Source organism: Centruroides vittatus, unplaced genomic scaffold (genome assembly GCF_030686945.1).
Source record: "Centruroides vittatus isolate TY-2023 unplaced genomic scaffold, ASM3068694v2 contig_970, whole genome shotgun sequence".
Lineage (NCBI taxonomy): Eukaryota > Metazoa > Arthropoda > Arachnida > Scorpiones > Buthidae > Centruroides > Centruroides vittatus.
The window spans coordinates 499,160-521,455 of NW_027122643.1; the positions used below are offsets into that span (position 1 = coordinate 499,160).

Below are 22,296 nucleotides of genomic sequence, written 5' to 3' on the forward strand. Positions count from 1 at the left end.
GTTTTTTTTTTCTTTCTCTCAATGTTTTCTGTATCATGTCTTCAAAAGAAATGTTAAAAAAATGTTAATGAAGATGGAAAAGAGTGGAAGGCTTAAAATAATGTATTTTCAAATTAAAACTGAATATTTTCGATTGTAATGAACATTGAGAACAAATCTTAGTCATTTTTAAAAAAAGTGAATCCTTATATGTTTATTAGCATTCTCTATTTTTGGATTTATCCATGAAGTCATTTTCTACAAATGATATTGAAAATGAGACAATGATGTATTATGACTTTTTAACTATAATCAATAACAGATATAAAATTCAACAGATATACTAATGAAATCTTATTTACACTAGGATTTCTTTATGAGGTAATTGAAACAGAAAATTGAGATAATCTCATTATGAATAAAATGTGATACAGTTGTATTCTTTGTTTTATTTCTCCAGAGATACTATAATATACAAATCACAAGACCTTCTGTTGCCTATTGCTGGCAAATTCATCAGAATTTTATGTAATGTCCAAAATTACTTCTGCTGAATTGAACAGTTTAATGTTCATAAAGTACCACATTATCCTAGCAGAGTTTCCTTATATATGGGCTTGCCAGATTTTCACAATGTTAAACTAGGACAGGTAACAGAAGCACTCTTCATCTTCCCCATTACAATTCAACATACTTAAATTTCTCACAATATAAGATTCAATAATTACAACAAGAAACAATATGCATAGTTAGTAACCATCTGACTGAAGGCACTTCCTGTCTCTACTCTTATTTGATAGAAGGTGGAAGGCAGTAGGGTCATTGGAGTAGAAAGTAGTGCAGGTGCCATACTGGAACGGGATGTCAAGGTCAAGACACACTATAGCCACCTTTCTTGGCTTAAGGCACTTCTGAAAGTTGCTTCTCTGTATTTCCAATTAATTTGTATAAATTTTTGGTACTTTACCTTTAACCTGGACAAAATTACAAACTAGCCACAATGCTGGGACATTATCCTGAAACTGGGTCAAACCGGGACATCTAGCAAGCCTACTTATATAAACTATATGTTTATCTTTTAAAAAGAAAAATAAATTCAATAAACTAATTAAAGAAATTAATGATACTAGAGAGTAAGCATATCACTTAAATTAGATCAGTTTAGTGGCAAAGCTAACAATATTGCATCATTATTTTGGAAGATAACTTTTATCATCAAAGTCTACAGGGAAGTTTTGCCATTTTTATGTGTATTCATACTATTTCAATGGCTCTTCAAAATCTTTTGTTATTACATTGATGAAGAGAACTACCATTTTTTCTACAAACAAGATTGAAATGAATTAGACTTAGAAAAAAAGACAGCTTTTTCATTCAATATGGCAAAACTTTAATGTAAAATCTGTGAATTTAACCCAGTTGTCGAAAAAAAAGTGTAAACGATTCCAATAGAAAAAACGCTTCTTGTGAAAATTAGATCGGAGGTCACCATTTTTGATAACAATTAGGTGGGAAAGTTGATACATAGGTGTTAAGAATGCACTGTATTTATCAACATATGACAATCATGTGACTCCTTTCCCATGACGAGCGAATAAAAGCTCAAGCCCTCGGAAGCTCAGGGCGATCCAACGGAAGTTATACTTGTCCATGTGATACATTTGTCTCCTGGCTCAACAAAAGGAGAAGACTCTGGTAGAAGACAGATCATGGCTTCAAACTTCCATACCACTCGCCATATCAACTAGGACTGCAATTTCTATGAACCATTCGATGCATACCATTCATTTCCTCATAGAAGTATTTTTGTTCAAGCATTGTGAACTCGCTCTTGCTACGAGAATAGGCTTAGTTAAGAGCTGCCCTCTTATATATATATATATATATATATAGTTGTTAATTGCATTTAACTGGGTATAGCCTTGTAGACATTGTTAACCTTAGATTTTAATAAATGCTTTGTTTATTTGTTTAACCTGTTTCCTGACTATCTGTTGACTTACCCCATGCAACTTCCCCACTCGAAATTCAGCCATCCAAATGACTTCGAGGTCAGGTTTTAACAACCCGTGCCGATTAAGTGGTTACTACGGTAACCCCTATAGCCCCGGCTTATCTCACATTAACATGTAATTTACTAAAGAGACTCAGGACAGATATAAAAAAATAGTAGAAATCAACCAGACTGTAGCTAACAGTCTAGTTTTTTTTCTTTTTGGATTCCAAGAAGAAGGATAGTGAGAAATAATTACTGATTTATAAGCCAAGAAACTGTGGCTATCTTCTATGTTTGTTTTTGTATATAGAATAGGAACTCCATTCTTCTTTTCCATAATTTTTCTTCCTTCTGTCTTCAACCCTTTCCTGTCACATGACAGGAACTTTACTGTTTGTGGGTTCTGACTGGCCAGAATACAAAAAAGAAAAGAAAGGGTTCTGTCCAAGGGGGACCTGGGAAAATGGGTGCTAATGAGAGTCACTTTTGGGTTTGTCACCAACAAGAGAAGAGGTCTAATGAGGGAGACTGAGAAGCAATCAGGACTCTGAGGCCTAGAGAGATAGGAAAGTAGAGATAAGTCAGTGTAGACCCTGTGAACAGTGACACCAAACTAAGTGGTATAATCATACAGAACTAAGTAAGTGAACTCTCCCATCCAAGCCAAAGGAAACCTTCTTCAGCAATATTTAATGATAATGTGTTTTCATTATTCTGATGTAAATGGATTGAACATCTATCATCCATTATTTTTTGTTATCAGGACCCCAATCTAAGCTATCGGTATACTCTCTAACCAATCTTCATTCTTCTCTTTCTATCTAGTTTGTAAGTAGTGATAATCTTAGTTTTAAGCTAAATTGTGTAATAATTAATTGTTGCGGAAAGATTGAGGGAAAGCGGGGAATTAGTGTAAATACATTTTTGTTCTCTATAATGGGCAGACTAATATCTGTTCCCTTTATTTGATTAAAAAAAAAAAAACACACAATTTGACTGGTATTTGCCTTGTCTCATTTGTAACATGTTTCTCATCTTTCACAAAAACACAAAGAAATTTTTGTATCTGTATTCAGGAATTAAACCCAGTTACAATCCTGTCAAGAAATTTGTCTTCTTTTCAGTAACACAGAATAAACATCAAAGCTGAGTCCATGTTCAGTGTTTTGTGAACATCAGTCAGTTGTTTTGATATCCATGTTGCACAGAACTGGTGGTAAACCTAATCTCTCTGTGACAATACAAAATAGAATAGTTTCCAAAATTTGAGGAAATTCATGAAAAAATTGTGAAATAACATTTATCATGCACAATTTGGTCAATTTTTTTAACGAGTTTATCAATCAAAATTGAGTATCATCCTTGTCCACACTTTCATGCACATCTGTGCCCCCATCCCTGAATTTCCTACATCAATTTTTCATAGAACTATCATTTGTAATGTTATCACAGTAAGTGAAGACACACAATTTTATGACATTACTGTAGACCTAACACAATAAATGATGAATCTTGGCAGAGCTGTATTCTTCTGCTTGAAGAAAACATATCACACCAAATACTGTACCTCACAGCTGGCAGGAATGTTGATGATAGGATCCATATTTACTCAGTAATTACTCATTCACAAATAAAATAAAAAATAATGGACAGTGAGTTAGCATTTTGCTATTTCTGTATGCAGTGTGACATATTGCTATGGGAACAGGTTTGTTTTTACTAGCTAATTAGGTGTTGATTTTGTAATAGCCCTCATATTTAAATATCACTTATGGTCAATATGTATTTCATAGTTATGGAAATGACAAATTCTCTGAATTAGGAAATTTTAAATTAACATTTTATAAGATTGCTTTAATTACTTTATATATAATAATTGTAAATGTCCTATCTTGAGGAACCGTGTTTTGTATTTTCGTTTCTTTTCTTTTCTTTCGAAGACACAATGTAGTGACGTAAACTTAAACACTGGGCGAATTTTTCATCCTTTTTATTCGGTTGGAACGCTTTTTTATTACATAACGCGTTTCGGGCCGATGCCCCTCTTCAGCCAACTAAACATTAAAAAGTGAGAGATGACTATATACAAATATTTAAAATAAATATCGTGACAGTATACATAATTAGTTTTTTTAGAGGTTGTTACCTTCTAAATCCTGGTAAGAGCTTGTATACCGTTAAAAGCTGGTCCGTACCTCATTCGGTAGTTTAGACGGATGTAATAGTCCAAGGGTACGAATCTTGATAAAAATTCCATAAAAAAGGAAGGTTTAGTATCAGTCTGTAGAAGTATACGGGGTTATTCTTTCACAAATCATATTCGTGAAACCATACCTGAGATTCGTCTTCCGGTGTGTTGTCTAACACTGAGCTCGTACTCCTCCACCTCAACTGCGGAGCACGATCTATTTTTAATTTGCATATGTCTGGTCGAGCATTAGCAGGGGAATGTTCCTTTTTTTTTTTTTTTTTTTTTTTTTTAATAGGTTTCTTTTCCGATAAAATTATTTGGGGGGTTTTAGCGGTGATTTTTTTAGAACATAGCACGTGGCCATTGCTATTTTTTCCCGCTTTTAGTATTTTTAATATTTGTCGCTATGCAAATGACGTAACAGATCGTAAAACAGTTTTTTATTTTATAGTATATTTTATAGTAATTTAATCCAGTTTTCATTGATTTTTATGCTTAGATTAGTATTTATGCAGGTCTTATTTTTATTTTTAATGATTTCTACACTTTCTTTGAATTTTCTGTTGTATGTCTTCTTTTCTCTATGTAAAATGCTTGTTTTAGTATCATCGATTTTACAGTTATTTAACACACAATGGTCATGGAATACTGAGTTTAGTCTGTTGTACTTTAAAAGCGTTCCAACCGAATAAAAAGGATGAAAAATTCGCCCAGTGTTTAAGTTTACGTCACTACATTGTGTCTTCGAAAGAAAAGAAAAGAATTGTAAATGTATTAAAAAGTTAGCATTAAAATAGTATGTATTTTTTTAGTTAAGCAATAACAAATTCAATCTGTTTTTTAAGTGTTTTGGAAAGCCACCAAATAATTGATGTTACCAGTGACACTAGTGTAGAGGAGATCATGATAACAACAATGGAAAAATATGGATTGGATCCTGCTGATATCAATAAATTCCGTCTTAGTGAAGTTACTTTAGATAAGGGATGTAAGTAGATTGTTATTGTATAATATTAATGATGATTTTCTTCTTCGTATTTATTAAACTTACTATTTATTTTAATATCCATTCATTCTTATGATATTAGCATTCCGATAAAATAATGATCTAAAAAATGTTATATTTAATTACAATATTTATTATATCTTTGAATGCTTATAAAAATTTATCTTACCTGATCTAGATATTTAATGTCAAATTATTTTTATTATAGTATAGATATATTATTATATTAGATTTGCCATATATATATATATTACAGGGTGGGCCAGCGAAAAACGAAACGGCAGAGTGTTCGTGTTTGTCCAAGCAAAGCGCTCGGACAGGTCGATTTTACTCTCGAGGGGACATCTTTTGCAATAAAGTTTTTGCGATTCTGAATATTAACTAAACAAACAGTTTTTTTTCGAAATAAATGTTTGTTTAGTTAATACAAAATAAATGAGTTTTTAAAATTTTTTGTTGTCTGTTGTATTCAGAATCGCAAAAACTTTATTGCAAAAGATGTCCCCTCGAGCAAAAGATCGACCTGTCCGAGCGCTTTGCTTGGACGAACACGAACACTCTGCCGTTTCGTTTTCGCTGGCCCACCCTGTATATATAAATGATAAATCTAAATTTGGAAATTAACCTCCAGTGTGCTGTGAAAAAACAAGAATAAAGACAAACTATATTTATTATACCCAAAAGATATGTACATATCTTATATACTTTTTGACATAAGTTCTGCCAGAATTTGGGTATCTGTCCTAACATGGCACCATTTTCTGTATCCTCTCATCAAAGAAGTTTTCTGCCTGGAGTATCATCAGCCATTCACGAATATCATGAATCAGTTTCTCATTGGATTTGAATTACAGCATCCCTAACCTCACTTTCATTTTCAGAAACAAATGAAAGTCACTCAGTGTAAGGCAGGATGATCAAACAATTTTCACAATTGTTGGAGAAATGTCTGTGGGCATGTGTTGTTGTAGACAAGAACCATGCTTGAGGTCAATGCTCGTCACATTTTATTCTGAATCACCCTTCAAAGTTTTTTAGAGTTTCACAGTACATCTGCAAAGTATAAAGTCCCCAGCTCCATAAAATCTGTCAGAACTTCCTTGTAGTCCCAAAAAATTGTAACCATCATCCCTTTGCTGGATATTGATTTCTTGAATATCTTGGAAGGGCAATTCAGAACAAGAGGCAAGGCATATTGTCCTCAGGCATAGTTCTTGTCCATGACAATCTACATACATCCACCTACACATGTATTGCTCCAACAGTTTCAATATGAGTTGTTTGATCTCTCCACCTACAGCCCTGACTGAGTGACTTTCATTTGTTCCCAAAAATTAAAGTGTGGTTGGGAATGCAGAATTTAAATTTAATGAGGAACTGATGCATGGTATTCATGGATGGCTGAACTTCCAGGTGGCAAACTTCTTTGTTGAGGAGATACAGAAAATGAGGCCACATCCTGACAAATGCCTGAATTCCAGTGGAACGTATGTTGAGAAGTAGCTAAGATATGTATATATCTTTTGTATATAATAAATATAATTTGTCTTTATTTTTGTATTTTTCACTGCATACCAGAGGTCAATTTCCAAATAGTTTTCATATTTAACAAAAATATTTTTTAAATATATGAGATATAGTCAAAAAGTTCCAGGACTAGTAAAATGACACTACAATCAACCATGTGTTGAATTTGCATGAATTAGGATACATAATAGACATTATTATTTAGCTTTCCACCAAATTTCGTGCCATTATCTTATGTAGTTTTGGTTTCTTGCTATTTAAATTAGATCCATATCCTCACCGATTTGCAATTTTCATTGTTTTGCAAAATGAATTATTTTAAGGAACAGCATGTGAGTGTGAAATTTCGTTTCAAACTTGGTCAGACTGCAACAAAAAAGAAAGTGATTACAGGAGACAAAACATGAATTTTTGCCTGTGACCCTGAGATCAAACAACAGTCTAATCAGTCGAAAAGTATAGTGGAACCTCACTTAATGAGCATAATTCATTCCAGAATTGTACTAGTAATGTGAGACACTCATTAAGTGAAACAATTTTTCCCATATAAATTAATGTGAAATACTAAAATGCGTTCCACGTCGAAAAAATACTCAAATGTTTTATGTATAACGTTTATTCAAAAAAATTGTACAATATACACAGTTAAGGAACATGAATCATTATCATCATCTTTTCTTCTAGCGTGGAATGAACCATCCTGAAATGAGAATTCGATTTGCAGAAACAAAATAATAAAAAAAATTACAGCTAATATGTTTGATAAACACTCCAAATGATATGCCAAATTCTTGGGTTATGTAAAGGCTATAATTAAATATTAGAAATTAATTAATTTTACTAGAGGTAGGCAGTTATGTTTCCATCTCATATTAAATTGAATAATTATAAATAGTTAATTTTTAATTCAGACATTTCTAAAATTTAATTTGGAATCAGTCATTAAATTTAATGACCCAAGAATTTGGCATATCATTTGGTGTGTTTATTATATAATGGGCTATGGTTGTTGATGTTTATAAGTAATATGTGTGAACACAAGTTTGGAAAAATATGTGATTACAAGTGACACTAAGATGCTAGCAGAAGGAGTGTTAAACACAGACTGATGGAGCATGCTGCATGCACACAATTTGGGACTTCCTCTCTCCTCATCACTCATTATGCGAAATATCGCCTGTTAAGCGAGGCAAATTTTTACAATTTGTTTTGCTTGTTATGCAAAATACTTGTTGTGCGAGGTGCTCATTAAACGAGGTTCCACTGTAATTGTTCACTCAGACCAAAGAAAGCATGCCAAGTGAGGTTCAATCTCAAGAACATGCTCATTATTTTTTTAATGGGAGGGGATTAATTTTCAAGAATTTTTATTCATAGTTTGACCCTGTTCTACAAGGTCAAACTATGAATAAAAATAACAAAGTCCCAAGGATAAATTTTTGATTAAATCAAATTTTGACCATACAAATAATTTTGGGTCAGTGTAAAATTAATATTTTTTTTTAATATTCCAGCTAGAGACAGATGGTTAACAACTTTAAAAAGTGCTTTAAAAAGTCACAAGTGCTTAACAATGTCACAAAAAAGTTTCCAGAAATGTCTTGAAAACTGGGAGAAGTGCTGGAATCTATGTATAGCTGCAGAAGGAACTTATTTTGAAGGCAACAACTCTCAATAAATTAATATGTACATCAGACATTTTTTATTGAACCGGTCCTGGAACTTTTTGACTGCATTTTGTAAAAGTTAATAGTAAAATATTTATAGAATGTATATAACTTATGTGTTACTATTTTATAGTTAATCTATATAATAATTTATTGTATTGATTATTTAATGCTATTTTTTTTTATAAATTAAGCAATATTTGTATTTAATAATGTTGTTTTTAAGATAAAAATAAAAAGTATATTGATAGTATGTGGTGGTGATCAAAAAGTAATGCCTCCTCAGTCACAATTTTATTAATTAACAGATCAAAGCAAAAGTAACATAGATTGTAGCTTGAAGTCTCCTGTTAATGAAGCTACTGTTCAATATATTATAGTAACCATTATGTTCAATAAATTTAAATTATTGTCAAATTCAGTTTGATAAAATTCTGGAGTTTGTTTCCTGACTCATGACTTTACAGCTGATTTAACTTTTTTCAAATCTGTAACCATACAGGCTGTCTTTCATTGCCTAAACAAGTAGGAATCTGAAGGTGCCAAATCAGGGCTGTGTGGTGGATGAATTACCACAGACCACTCCACTTTAACAATCATGAAGTTACTGTTAATGCATAATGTGAGTGGTCTTGGATTATAGTGATGGGGCTGTATAGACTGTATAGAATGAATGTCTTTATGTGGTTTCTTCATCCTGATTGTGATGTGTCTCCCCTCAAATCTACTCATTATTATGCTGTTGGTTCTTGTTGGAGATTGATGTTGGCAGACTTCTCAGCTTATCTGCAATTTTGGTTTCTCCTTGAAACTTCTTCACCCAACACCACACATTGTTAACATTCATTACAGTGTGCCCATAAACACTCTTCAGCTGATTATGGATTTCCTTAGGTATGCAACTCTCTTTGGTCAGAAACTTATTGACCACTCTTCATTTTAGCCTTTTATCCATGGTTGTAATTACTCAATGTAATAGCAAAAGCATATCTCTATAACATCATATATATGGACATTCATAGTAACACTAATAAATAAAAAATTAGAGACAGAGGCATTACTTTTTGATCCCTCTCATACACTATCAAACTTAACATATTCTAATCTATTAGGTTATTACTGAGAAATGTTGAAATGACCCTATCATATTTTGCATTATGCATGGACTTAAGAATGCTGTACTAACTAAAAAAACATAGGTTGGAATTTGAGCCTTTTCTATATTTTATACAATTTTTATTCAAATATGTTTTAGATCATGTTTATATAATATGAAGACAATATAGAAATATATAGTTTGCTGAACATATATACTCTCTTATGTCAAAGTTGACTTTCCAGGATATTGTTTTAATTTTTCAGTCCTAGTTCACATACTGAATTTTCTGTAAAATGTAAATTCTTGTGTATTTTGTTGTAATTTACATTTCTGTTATCAGTCATTTTGGTATTGTCTGTCAACAATAGTAAAATGAATGATTTGTCACCAGTTTAAGAAACTTTGTAATGAACAAGACTAAACAGTTTATGATTTTATCCAAAAGTGAATGACTTTCTTTTACAAATGTGTTTTACATTGTAGTCCATTAAATGTTGATCCATCTGACAGGTTATTATATAAAATCAATAGGATTAATAAAGCCCAAGCTGCTGATACTGTGTGTTTAACATTGCTAATTTGAGATCACCCACAAATACATTTTGTTTCAGGTTGTTTTTTGAAGTTATGGCCCATTTAAATGATTGGATTTGAGACCTTTAGTTAATTAAAGGACATGTTTTATGTATAATGTAGAGAAAGCTTTATCAAAATCCCTTTTGAATATCTTAGACAAATATACACAACATTAGCTAATTTAAGTCAAATGAGGTACTAGATTATCAGGATATATTAAGGCTAATTTTAATAATCAATTATAAAGTATTTAATTAATCTGATAGTTCATTAGGCTTTAATTAAAAGCCAGGTTAATGAATTGAATTTTATAATTTAGCAGATGATAGACTAAATAGATGATCAGTTATCATCTATTTAGTTTTATAAGATTGATGTTATGTTCCTGTTTCCTCCTGTCCTTACATTTGAAGTTTTTTCAATGCTTACTAAAATATTGGTGATAGGCAAAGGCTTCCCACTGCATGTTGTTCTACTGCTTAATGATGTGATTGAGCTTATTGTTAGCAATAATTATTTTATGTTCAATAATATAATCTATTTACAACAACAAGGTTTCCCAATGAGTTCTTCATTGTCCTCAGAGGAAATATTAATGAGAAGTTTGGAACCTAAAATATTTAAGATTTCCATCAATCTTAATTTTCCAATCTTATTTCAATAAGGATGTCAACATAGTTGGTGTCAACAGAAGCAGAGATGGATTAAGGTCAGTTGAGGTTCTGGACACAGAAGAAAATATCAGGCCCCGTAAAAAAAAGAGAGAGAGAAAATAAACAAACATGTTAACTATATTTTTAAATAAATAAAAAAATATTATATACTATTAATGTTTTATTGCCAATTGTAAACTTGTATGTAATTAAAATTGCACATATGAAACCAAACTTGGTGTCATTAGAAAAAAGTGTTAAGTTGGGGTTTTGTGCAGCATTTCAGAAGTCGGGGCCCAGAGTGTGCACTCAGTGCACCCACCATTAAATCCACCTCTAAACAGAAAACTTTAATTTGTTTGTACATATGATAATAATATACATCTTACCATTAAATTCATCATTGAGTGTAAAACAAAATTAGTTGTTAGTTGAACTAGCAATTTTGTGCAGTTTATAAAATATTTTGTTTAATTTTCTATCAGATCATTTACACAATTTCTTCATTGGAAAGGAGAGGAATAAAATATGTGGTATATTGTGGGTATCTACCTTGTCACTGTGGGTTTCTTTTCTGCTGTAGGTTTATCATCCCAAACAGACCACACACATAAAATAGAACAACAATCTTTAATTGACTTCTGGTACAGTACATCCACTATGGGAGCTAAATTGTTGTGTCCATAAAATAAATGATTACTTGTTAATGTATATAATTAACTTTATTATAATAGAAACGTAACTGTGTGATAATACAATGTAATGTTGTGCCTCCAGGTCTAAGTGCTACTGCAGCTAATGCATGATTGTCCGAAGACAAAGGTCAGAGGTGCGGGGTCGCCTAACTAGGTCAAGGGGTAATTCTGTGTAGGTTAGGCCCTGGAGGTTTACATACATAGTAAAAATCACATTCCATAAAATGCATTAATATTCTCCATCTTTGTTGATCCAAAACTATATGGTTCATCTCCAACCATTTTTTACAATTCTCCTCTTTGCCTTTCTGTTTTTCCCATCTTTCTTAACCTTCTCCCCAACTTTCTTTGTTTTTCTTTAAAATTATTCCCACAGACTAGTTGAGTTTGCACCATTCCAAGCTCAACTATGAATCAGAGGAGTAAATTCTGATATTATTACATGTGTAATAAGGTATTAGTTTAAAGGGTAGAGTAATTATCTATAACAGAATATGATAACAGGTGGACAGGTGTAAAAATTACCAGAATTTGATGTAACATTGACATCTGTCATATAGTTATATCACAGGTGTTGGTGCGTAATTAACATATAGAGAATTAAGATATTACCAGAGTGTACTAAAGAACGACATCTTTATTTTTAAGCACACCCAAACTGAGCACTGCCTGGTCAAACATGACATCTGTTTTTTCTTTTTACTAACAACAACAAAGTAAACTTAGAGATCTAGTTTTTTTAAGTCTCTTAACCTGTCATCCACAACAAGTTATAATTAGAAACTCAACAGATTTTACAGGTTCAGATGCTTTCAAATATAAACATCTATGAAACCCGAATCATTACTATAAAACTACACCAACTGGCATATAATATCGGACTATAATTCAGCAATGATAATTTTGAATTATTATTGATTAATTTGTCCCTAGAGGGAGGTGTTAGGTGCTATCTCATATTAAATTTAATAATTATAATTTAATTAAACAATTTTAGAATAAACTGGAAGAAAAGAATCAGCCTGGAGCGGGACTCAAACCCACAATTCCCGTTTGCTGTGTGGATGTGTTGTCAATTACATTATCCAAACCTCCGGTCCAATGATGTGACCATTGTTGGTTATTATGGTGCCCACTGGGGATTCATTCTGCACTCTCATCCTGTAAACTCTCACAAGGCACTTAGCCAGCCATCTCATATCCAGCTAAGTGCCATTGCATACCTGGTAGCATAATTGGCAACACAAACACACAGCAAGTGGGAATTGTGGGTTCAAGTCACAATCCAAGTCAATTCTTTTCTTCCAGTTTATTCTAAAATAAATAAATTAAATTGTAATTATTAAATTTAATATGAGATGGCACCTAATGCTTCTCTCTAGGAACAAATTAATCAACAGTAATTCAAACAGGAACAGTAATTCAAAATTATTATTGCCGAGTTATAGTCCGATATTATACAGTAGTTGGTGTAGCTTTATCAGATACTTTCTTTGGCGATTCCACCATCAGAGCACAATCCGCATTACCATGCTCTGACAATTTATCAAATTTGTAACTAATACACCATCAGAACCTGCATCTTTGATTTTGTTTGATGGTTTTCTCTCAATCTTAGGTCCCTGCAGCAATTTCAGATAAGTTGCTAGGATGAATAAACCACAAATTTCTTCTGTAGGTGGCAATGTCCAGACTTCTAAGTATAAATGAACGAGGACCAAATGCAGGTGCAATTACTTTGGCTGGAGCCAAATTTCTATGATTTTTATGATACAACATATTTTGACCTGCAGACAAGAGTCCTTTGCTTGGCACCTCAGTTTCTGTGCAACTTGCTTATTTCTTTTTTGCACCTAAGTTTTGCTGCTGTACTTTGCAGTATTTTAGGCTTTAGTAAGTTTTCATGAGTTGGCAGAACTCCTCTCATTCATTTTTCCATCAAATGCCAAGATGGAGATCCTAAATTACTTCTAGAAGTATTACAATAATTCAACAGGACTAAGTAAATATGAGTTCTATCAGCTTTGCATTTAGTGATTAACTTTTTTGTTTCTTGGACATAGTATTCAGCTAAATCATTGGACCTTCTTCTGGTAAGGATTTGATGTCTGAATTATAAAATTCCACTGATCTGCAAAATTCTACAGTTTCCTTGATAGCAACTGAGTACCCTCATTATAGCAGTGTCTCCTGTACTCCATATGTTAAAAACCATTTTCTAAGAGTTGTCATCACAGATTCTGAAGATATATTTTCCATATGACAAAAATCATAGTATCTTGAATAACTACTATCTACGATCACTATGTAATTCTTTTCTTGGCAGTGATATATATCTGTACCCACTATTTGCCATGGTCTTTTTGATATTTGGTGAAGCATAATTAGTTCTTCTGGCTGATATCTTTGATATTGTTGAAAAACTGCACACTTTCTAACAAAATTAATAATATCATTATATACCAGTAGCCACTTTCTCTAGCTCTGCTAAGAGAGCACTGAATATCCAAATGTCTAGCATGTGTATGTCTTAAAGTTAAAGTTTAGAGGTAATCGTGTAGTTATCATGTAGGAGGGATAACTACATGATTACCTCTAAACAGAATGTCTTCATAACATTCAAATTCATCATGGAAGGATCATTACTTTTTAAACATTCTGGAACATCACAAATGTTTTCAGGCTGACCATCCCACATTACTTCTTTTAATAGAGAAAGCTCTTTTGATTTTGTCATTGCTATGACCAACTCATCCATTTTAGATTTTGTTAATGGAAATACTAGATGTACAGTACTTCAATTTGTCTTTCTGACATCTCATCAAATCCTCTGATAAAGTACACCCTAGGGAAGGAGTCAAACTTTATCAGAGGATCTGATAAAGTTTGACTCCTTCCCTATCTGTTGTTTATAATGATGTGAGATCGAGGGAGGTAGGAGAAAGTCGTATCTCCCCTTTCCGGCAACAGGTCGTTGACCCTTCACTTGTCAAGATGGCTAAATTTACGATTTTGGTCCCGAGCGTCGGGACTCTTCTTGTCAGGCGAGTGGATGGGAGGTGAGATGGGGTCGACGATAAGGCGAAAGCGATATTCGAATTAAAGAGGACACCATTTAACCATTAAAACAAGATTTATTGGAATTAAACAAAGGACACAATTACAAAAGTTGACTAATTTCCCTAATTCGCATAGGGTTCGAGAGAGAGCTTACAGGTTCAGTTCATATCTCATTATTAGTTTCTGTGTTGAGTTAGCACTTAGATATCCAAGAAGTGTATATCGGTATCCGGGAATGGCACACTTTTATAAAGTTACGACTGAGCGCGGAGATGCTGGAACTGTAGGTCCAGAGCAGTGACGACCTGGCGTTGGTCTGGTAGATGATAAGAGACTCCCCTGAGGGGGGAAAGAAGTGGCTTTTTATAGCTTTAGGCTGTGAAAATTGGTCACGTGATCGATGGTTGATGGCGATTTGGGTCATAGGTGTTTCCAGAACCAAAAATATATGACGAATTCAGACGTTAACTATAAACTTAAGTTGCAAGATGATCTGTATACAGCTTAAGAACAATGGATAGTTGACAGTTATACGGCCAGGGACACATATTTTCTCGGCTAGGAATTTTTTCTATCGAGGATGTTTACAATAGGGAAAATTATTACAATTGAGTCTGATGGAATTCCAGATCTCACAATGATGTGCATACAATATTTTTTACAACCCTCATTAAACTGTATATGTAATTAATGGACATCCCTACATGCATAAACTGATATTGTCAAAAAGTTATAAAATCTTATATAAAAGTGAAGAAAGAAATTTGTTCACTTTTCATAACTCTAAGATTTGTTGACTTTTTTGTATTCAAATGTAATGTAACAAACTCTGGATGAAGAAGTTATCCCTTGGTTGTCCTAATAAAGTTGTGTTATCATCATAAAATCAATTTGTTAAAATTTAATAATAATCATCATGAATAAAATTATAAATTATTTAAGCATAGGCAGAAAAATGCAATAAATCCATTCAAAATCAAATTATTTTATTATCACTACTATGAATTTATTATTGTATTATGTGTTTACTAGCAGGTGGGCCCGGCGTCGCTCAGGCAAAAGTAACGATACCGAAGATTAAGAATATTACCTTACCCATTTTCACAGAATGCAAGAATTGGGTCCCTTTGTTTCCAGACTAATTAGAAAATTTTTAGATGAGTCTAAAAATATGTTCGATTTCCCACAAAAACGAAAAAAACTGCACCTGCGTCTTGCACATTGCTTTCTCTTAACAATTCCATTGTTACGTAACACTTCCATTGTTGACACTTCCATTGTTACTTAACACTTTCATTGTTGATGGAAGTGTTAAGACCTAATCCTGTTCCTCTCCCCTGTGGGAAAAAATTTCGAAAAATCCCTTCTTAGTGTGCATTCTCGTGACGTACCCTAACTGTGTACCAAATTTCAACTTTCAACTCCTAACCATTTGGGCTCTGAGCTGATTTTTATTATTATCAACTCATCTCCATAATGTATTTAGAAGCCTTAATCTTGTCCCTCTCCCCCATGGGGAGGAATTTCGAAAAATCCCTTCTTAGTGTGCGTTCTCGTGACGTACCCTAACTGTGTACCAAATTTCAACTTCCAACTTCTAACCATTTGGGCTCTGTGCTGATTATTATTATTATCAACTCGTCTCGATTATATATATATATATATATATATATATTTGCATATTAATGCATTTATTTTCCTGACTGTTATGTATACATAACAAGAGAAAGTATTAGAACCATATCAGATTTGACCCTCCAAGTTTTTGTAATCTCCATGTTTTGAGACTCCTGAATCCAGAAATGTCAAAAAAGCAAGAAAATTTTGAGGGTGTGTTTGTGTTGGCATCTATTGTTTTATATCTCAGGAAGGGATAAAGATTAAGAAACAAAATTTGGCATGTTAACTTGTGTACAAGGGGCATCAATGCTATCAAATTTTGGTAGTTAAAGATGAAGAAGGTGGGGAGATAGAGGAGGTCAGTTATCATACTCAATAGGGTTGGACTTACGATTTTATTGATTATTAGCATTTACAATTTTTCATAAAACTCATCACTACCCTAAAAATTAAGCTTTTTGCCATTTTACAATAACTAATAATACATAAAGTTTTGTAATAAAATCTAATAACAGATAGTGCCACATACAACTTTATTTATTATATTTAATAATATAAAAGTTATTTTTTAAATAAAATTGTGTAACAGCTGGAAAAGTTATGCAACTCATTTTCTGGATTTTTTGATATAAAAATAATTTAAGTTTTTTTTATTTGTTTATATATATATATATATATAAGCTATTTAAATAAATATTAAATATTATTTTAAATTTGTAGCTGTTCATGAAGAGTAATGGACAATCAAGAATCTCCATGGGAACTTTTGAAGAATGTAGCGAGGGTATAAATAATTCTTTAATATCATAAAACTAAAATTTATTTAAACTATAAACATAAAAACAATATATATATATATAATATTTTGTATTTTTCTTTAAATATATGCTTTATGCTTTCTGCAGTGTCATAAATATCATATCATTTCTGATTTACGATTTTGGTTCTAACAAAGATTTATTTAAAAATCTTTTTGAAGGATTCAGAGTAATAATCTGGAACCTTTATAGAGACCTATTCTAATTTTCAAATATTTTTCATAATTGAATTTTATTAATTAAATTTGACTGATTAAAATTTATTTTATTGAGATTTAACTGTTATCAATCTGTCAAATATTCTGAAAATCTAAATATGAAAATGTTTGTCTGTTTTGAAGAAAAGCAATGGTGAATTTTATTTATTAATTGATACAAAGTTAAACTCAAAAACATCAGATAATTATCACTTTCAGGAACACATTTTTGAATGCAGTGATCATGACTTGTTTATTTTGTAATAATAATAATGAAAAGTCATAAATAATTATAAAAAATTTTTAAAGAAGAATATTTTTATTGTACCAATGTATATTAATAATGTAGGGGTGTTACTTATCTTCAAGTATATTTTAAAATATGAATTGCTTCAGCTTCATTTTTATTTTATTTGATAATTTATGAAATTTTAACAATTCTAGAAATCATGAGTCATATTTTTTAATCATTTCAAATCTATTATAAAATTAAATTTATCTGATACTGGCTTTCCACTTAGCATAATTTTGAGGCAGTTCAATTACCTTTGTCGCTGCTTGCTGTAAAAAATTGCCTTTAAGTACTTTGGTTATAGAGTACTGGGATAATGTATATTTTTTCACAGTGATTTTGTGTAGCCAATCAGCATGCAGCACCCATAATTTCAAGTGTACGTGACATCATATTTTTACCCTTCATTTTTAGCACTACATACAGCATGATGTGAAAATTTCAAAAAGATACAAAAAATGACAAATATTAGATGGTCTGATACTGTTGAAAAACTGCTGGAGGATACCAGATTTATTCTATTCTTTATGAAAACAAACCTAAATTATAAAAATAAGATAAAAACAGAAGTATGGATGCAAATGACTTTAAATAGTAGAGGGTAGATAAGAAATTAATATTGAATATCAAAAAAGTTAAATACAAAATTATATTGAAAAATATAAAACTTTATTTTAAGTTCAAAATTTTACCACCATTTAAAAAAAATTTCCATAATTGCAAATCATCTTTCATTTTGCCAAAGTGTGTAGGCACTAGAGCAGCAATTGTGCTAAGAGGAGAGCTTGCATGAAAGTATTGGAGTTTGTATTATCTCATTCTTATCACAGAATTTATAGTATAATCATTTTTATATTGGAGTTATCAACAAATTGATAAGAAAATTAATAAAAAAACAGTAGTAATATATGGTTACATCCTGATTGTAATGAATTTACATTTCTGCTTTAAAAACTATCATAAGTAGATACTTTCAGTAATATTTGATTTAGAGATAAACATTTTTAGCCTATTTTATGTCTTCTTTAGAATTACATTCCAAAAAACATTGAACATATAATTGTATAATTATGCCTGGGTTACAATAATATATATATATTGTAATATACAAAGTATGTAGAATGGGTAATGAATTGAAGACTTAACAACATACCAGACTAACGTGGTTAAGATACAAAAACTATTTAATATAACCATAGGAAAATAAAGTGGTCACATGTACATACAGTATATAAAAACAAAAATGAAAGTATACTCAACAACCGAAACACACCGATACGCAGTAACATGATAACCTTGCAGCGATATTACGTTACACATATACATGATTGAGACATTCGCATACGATGACCTTAACCTCTCATGACTTTACACACACAATTGCTCCAACTCACGTTGAGAACCATTCACTAAACACAAAAATCTTCCACATAGGGTCGTGGTTAATATTGATTATAAATAATAGTCTGAATAACAACTGGTACTCCTTCACACATTTTTAGCACAATCTTGGCTGAATCCTCTCAGTCTTGATGGATGCAGATTCCCTCAGACTATTTGATCAGTCCCTTTGTTATTCACCAACTTGACCACGATTTCCATCATAGTACCTTACTTCTTACGAAAACAGTTTCTAGGCCAGATAACCGAAGACAACCCAATGAAAAAGGGAAGAAGGGGGAAAAAAGTCCTTGTTAAGTGCTAATGTCATAATTTATACCTCCCACCATCCGGAAGTACATTTCCCCACACACGACACACTACATGCCCAATCAACAGGCTCTCACAGAGTCCACATGGAAAAGGTGTCACCAAAGCACAAAACGGATACACAACTCAAATTAATATACAAATAGTAATACCCAACACAAAATAAAATGAAATACATATACATGGAAGAAACATAACAAAAAGAAAAAACACACATTAAACAACAGTAGTGGCATAGCACTAAAATATCAACACACATTCTAGGATTAAATTTTCGATGTTCTTTAAAATTTAAAGCTGAAGATTGCTTATGAACAAGCTGAAAACATTTATTCTTAGTTAAATATTCACTGAAGTCATAGTAGTTTTTTTTGATATTAATCCAATTTTCTATTTTTTGTTTTTTTTTCTGATGGCAGTCTGAAAATATTTTTATATTAAGAAAATTAGCAATTCATAAAAGAATTGCTTGCAATTTTCCTATTTCAATGTTGCTGAATTTGTTGAATATTACTAATAATTAAGTGCTAATTAAATAAAATTAATTTTCATGGAAATTAATACCACAATTATAAGTTGAACATTTTTCATTCAATTTTATTTTCTTAGAATAAATTTTTATTAACTTTTATTTATTATTTAGTTTCATGTTATTTAATTTTACTATATTATGTTTGTTTTATTATTAATTTTTGTAAGAATTGTTTTAAACAATGTCTATATTTTCCGAAAAAATGTTAAAAATTGCGGCTTTGTTCTATGTTTGAGTATTAATTTTATTTCATCCTAAAAATATTAAGAGTAAACTTTAATGAAAAAATCTGGCACAAATATATTTTGTTTTATAAAATATTCACAATACTTGAAGATAATGTTATTTTAATTTTGTTAATTTAATTAGCATAATTAAGTTTTTTAATTGTTCATTACCTATATTAAGGAAAAATGTATTTAAAATAATATATAAATAATATTTTATTATTTTCAGGAATCTGTCAGGCAAAAAGAACTGACTAGGTTTTATTTAAGACAAAAGGAAGATTTACATAGTTCTACTGTTGCCCTGTTTGTAGGAAATCTTCCTCCTAATTTATCAGAACGTCAATATGAAAATATTTTAGTAGATCTTCTTGGAAAACGTTAGTCTAAAAACTACTGTTATTATTTTAATTTCACAATTAGAATATAAATTTTGTAGTCTTGTATGCATCTAGTAGCAGCATTTATTTACATATATTTTTTTTTTTTTTTTTTAGCATATAAATTTCGTCAGATAGGTCCTATATATTATGAATATGGTTCTTTAATTATTACTTATGATAATGCAGATATTGCTGTTAAGGCATTTTATATGCTTCGAGAAACTAAATATGAAGATAAAGCACTTTTAGTTCTTCTGTTACCAAATATAATTCCTGAAATGATTCCTAATGGAATTAGAGTAAGTATATTTTTAAATTTTATACTATGATTTTTATGGTGATTACTTTAAATGAGAATTTATATTGAAAGTATGTATTGAGAAATTAAAAAATTAACAACAACAGTATATAATCAATGGAAGAAATACTTTGTAAGTGAAGAAAGCAAATATATTTTAATTTTATTTTATTTATGGCTATTTAATGTTTTTCCAATTACAGATAAATCAAACTAGAATAAGGAGGTGAATACATTTTATTCATCTTAGACTTTAATATAAATGATTCTGTTTTATATAAAATCATAAAAGTAACAACAGTACTAACATATATTATTGAAGAAGATAGTGTTTATGTATTGTTCATAAGAACATACAGTTTTAAGAAATAATAAAAGTAAACTGCTTTACTGAAATTCACTTTATTAAAAAATTTTTCTGAAGTAATTTTCAAACAACCAAGCCCATTATTAGGAAATGCATAAGTGAATTAACTCAGTACAATTTAAAGCAAAATATTGCTAGATTAAATTGGAATACTTTACCACTGCTATAAATAATTAAATAATTTGGCACTAGAGATAGGTGTTATGTGCTATCTCTTATTAAATTTAATTTTTATAATATAGAAATTAATATTAAACAATTTCTAAATTATTTAATATTAATTTCATTACTGAATTGAATAAGGGTCTAGTTATAAACTCCGTAACGTAACGTATCCGTAGCTATAAGTGTATCTGTATAGCGTGGTTATAAACTCTGTATTGCATCCGCATGGCCATACCATATTCTGTAAGAAATAGCGTGGTTATAAACTCTGTATTGCATCCGCATGGCCATACCATATTCTGTAAGAAAAGTTTGGATAATAATTATTTATTCATTTTAACATTTTTCTATTTTTTTATGACTAAAGTAATAATATAAATAATTATAGCATTAGATGTGGCAACAGTCAGCCGATGATTTTGCGCATGCTCACAATGGACTGCTTTGTAAACTGTAAAAAAATTTGTTACAGAAAAGGCCTTACAGTAGTTTATAACTATTGCTATAAATATCCAGTGTAGCAAACCTTTACGAATATGGATACGGTTACATTACAGAGTTTATAACTCGACCCTAAGAGATGTTGCGTAATTCCTCTAGTGGCAAATTATTTAATTATTAATAGTGATGGTAAAATAGCCCAATTTAAATCAGCAATTGTTTGGCTTTATTATGAATATCACGCTTTGGGATATTTATATATATAGGTATAAAATAGTTTATTGTTTAAGTTATTTTTTTTTTAAAGAACTTTGAGTTGTTTTCACAATAAGCAGTTATAAGATTATGAAAAAATGGATAGTACATGATGAATGGCAAAAAATATTATAACTAATTTAAGAACAAAAAATGAAGCATTTTAATTTACAAAATTAGAGATTTTGCAGTTAAAATTAAAATTGCTCATATACTATTTAAATCATACACTACAATATACAAAAAAAAAAAAAAACAAAAAATAGAGACCAAAATAATTTATATCATTACAAACAGAAGTAAAAAAAAAGAGATAGGAAAGAAAAACAAACAAGGTTATGAAGAAATTGTGTCAATAATTAGTGAATCAGAAAATTCTGATTTTTTTTGTTTGGCTGGAATTATTTTTTGGTCTTATTTTTTTTCTTTATACTTTTCTTCTTTATTTAGTTAAAATTATCTCATTTTTCTTCTTATTTACCAATAGCAGTTCAGTTTCTGCTACTGAATTTTAAGTTCCTGTTACAGTTATTGGCCAGTCA

At 30.8% G+C, this 22,296-nt stretch overlaps 1 protein-coding gene across 1 annotated transcript in view; it reads left to right on the forward strand.

Moving 5' to 3' along the window:
* The window catches only part of LOC136985462 (diacylglycerol kinase theta), a 208,707-nt gene that overhangs the window by 152,999 nt on the left and 33,412 nt on the right, over positions 1-22,296 (forward strand). The window contains exons 11-15 of the mRNA XM_067282751.1: positions 5,012-5,158; positions 11,511-11,516; positions 16,802-16,853; positions 20,075-20,225; positions 20,343-20,527. Coding sequence (XP_067138852.1) covers positions 5,012-5,158; positions 11,511-11,516; positions 16,802-16,853; positions 20,075-20,225; positions 20,343-20,527 — 541 coding nt within the window. The remainder of the gene's footprint in view (positions 1-5,011; positions 5,159-11,510; positions 11,517-16,801; positions 16,854-20,074; positions 20,226-20,342; positions 20,528-22,296) is intronic.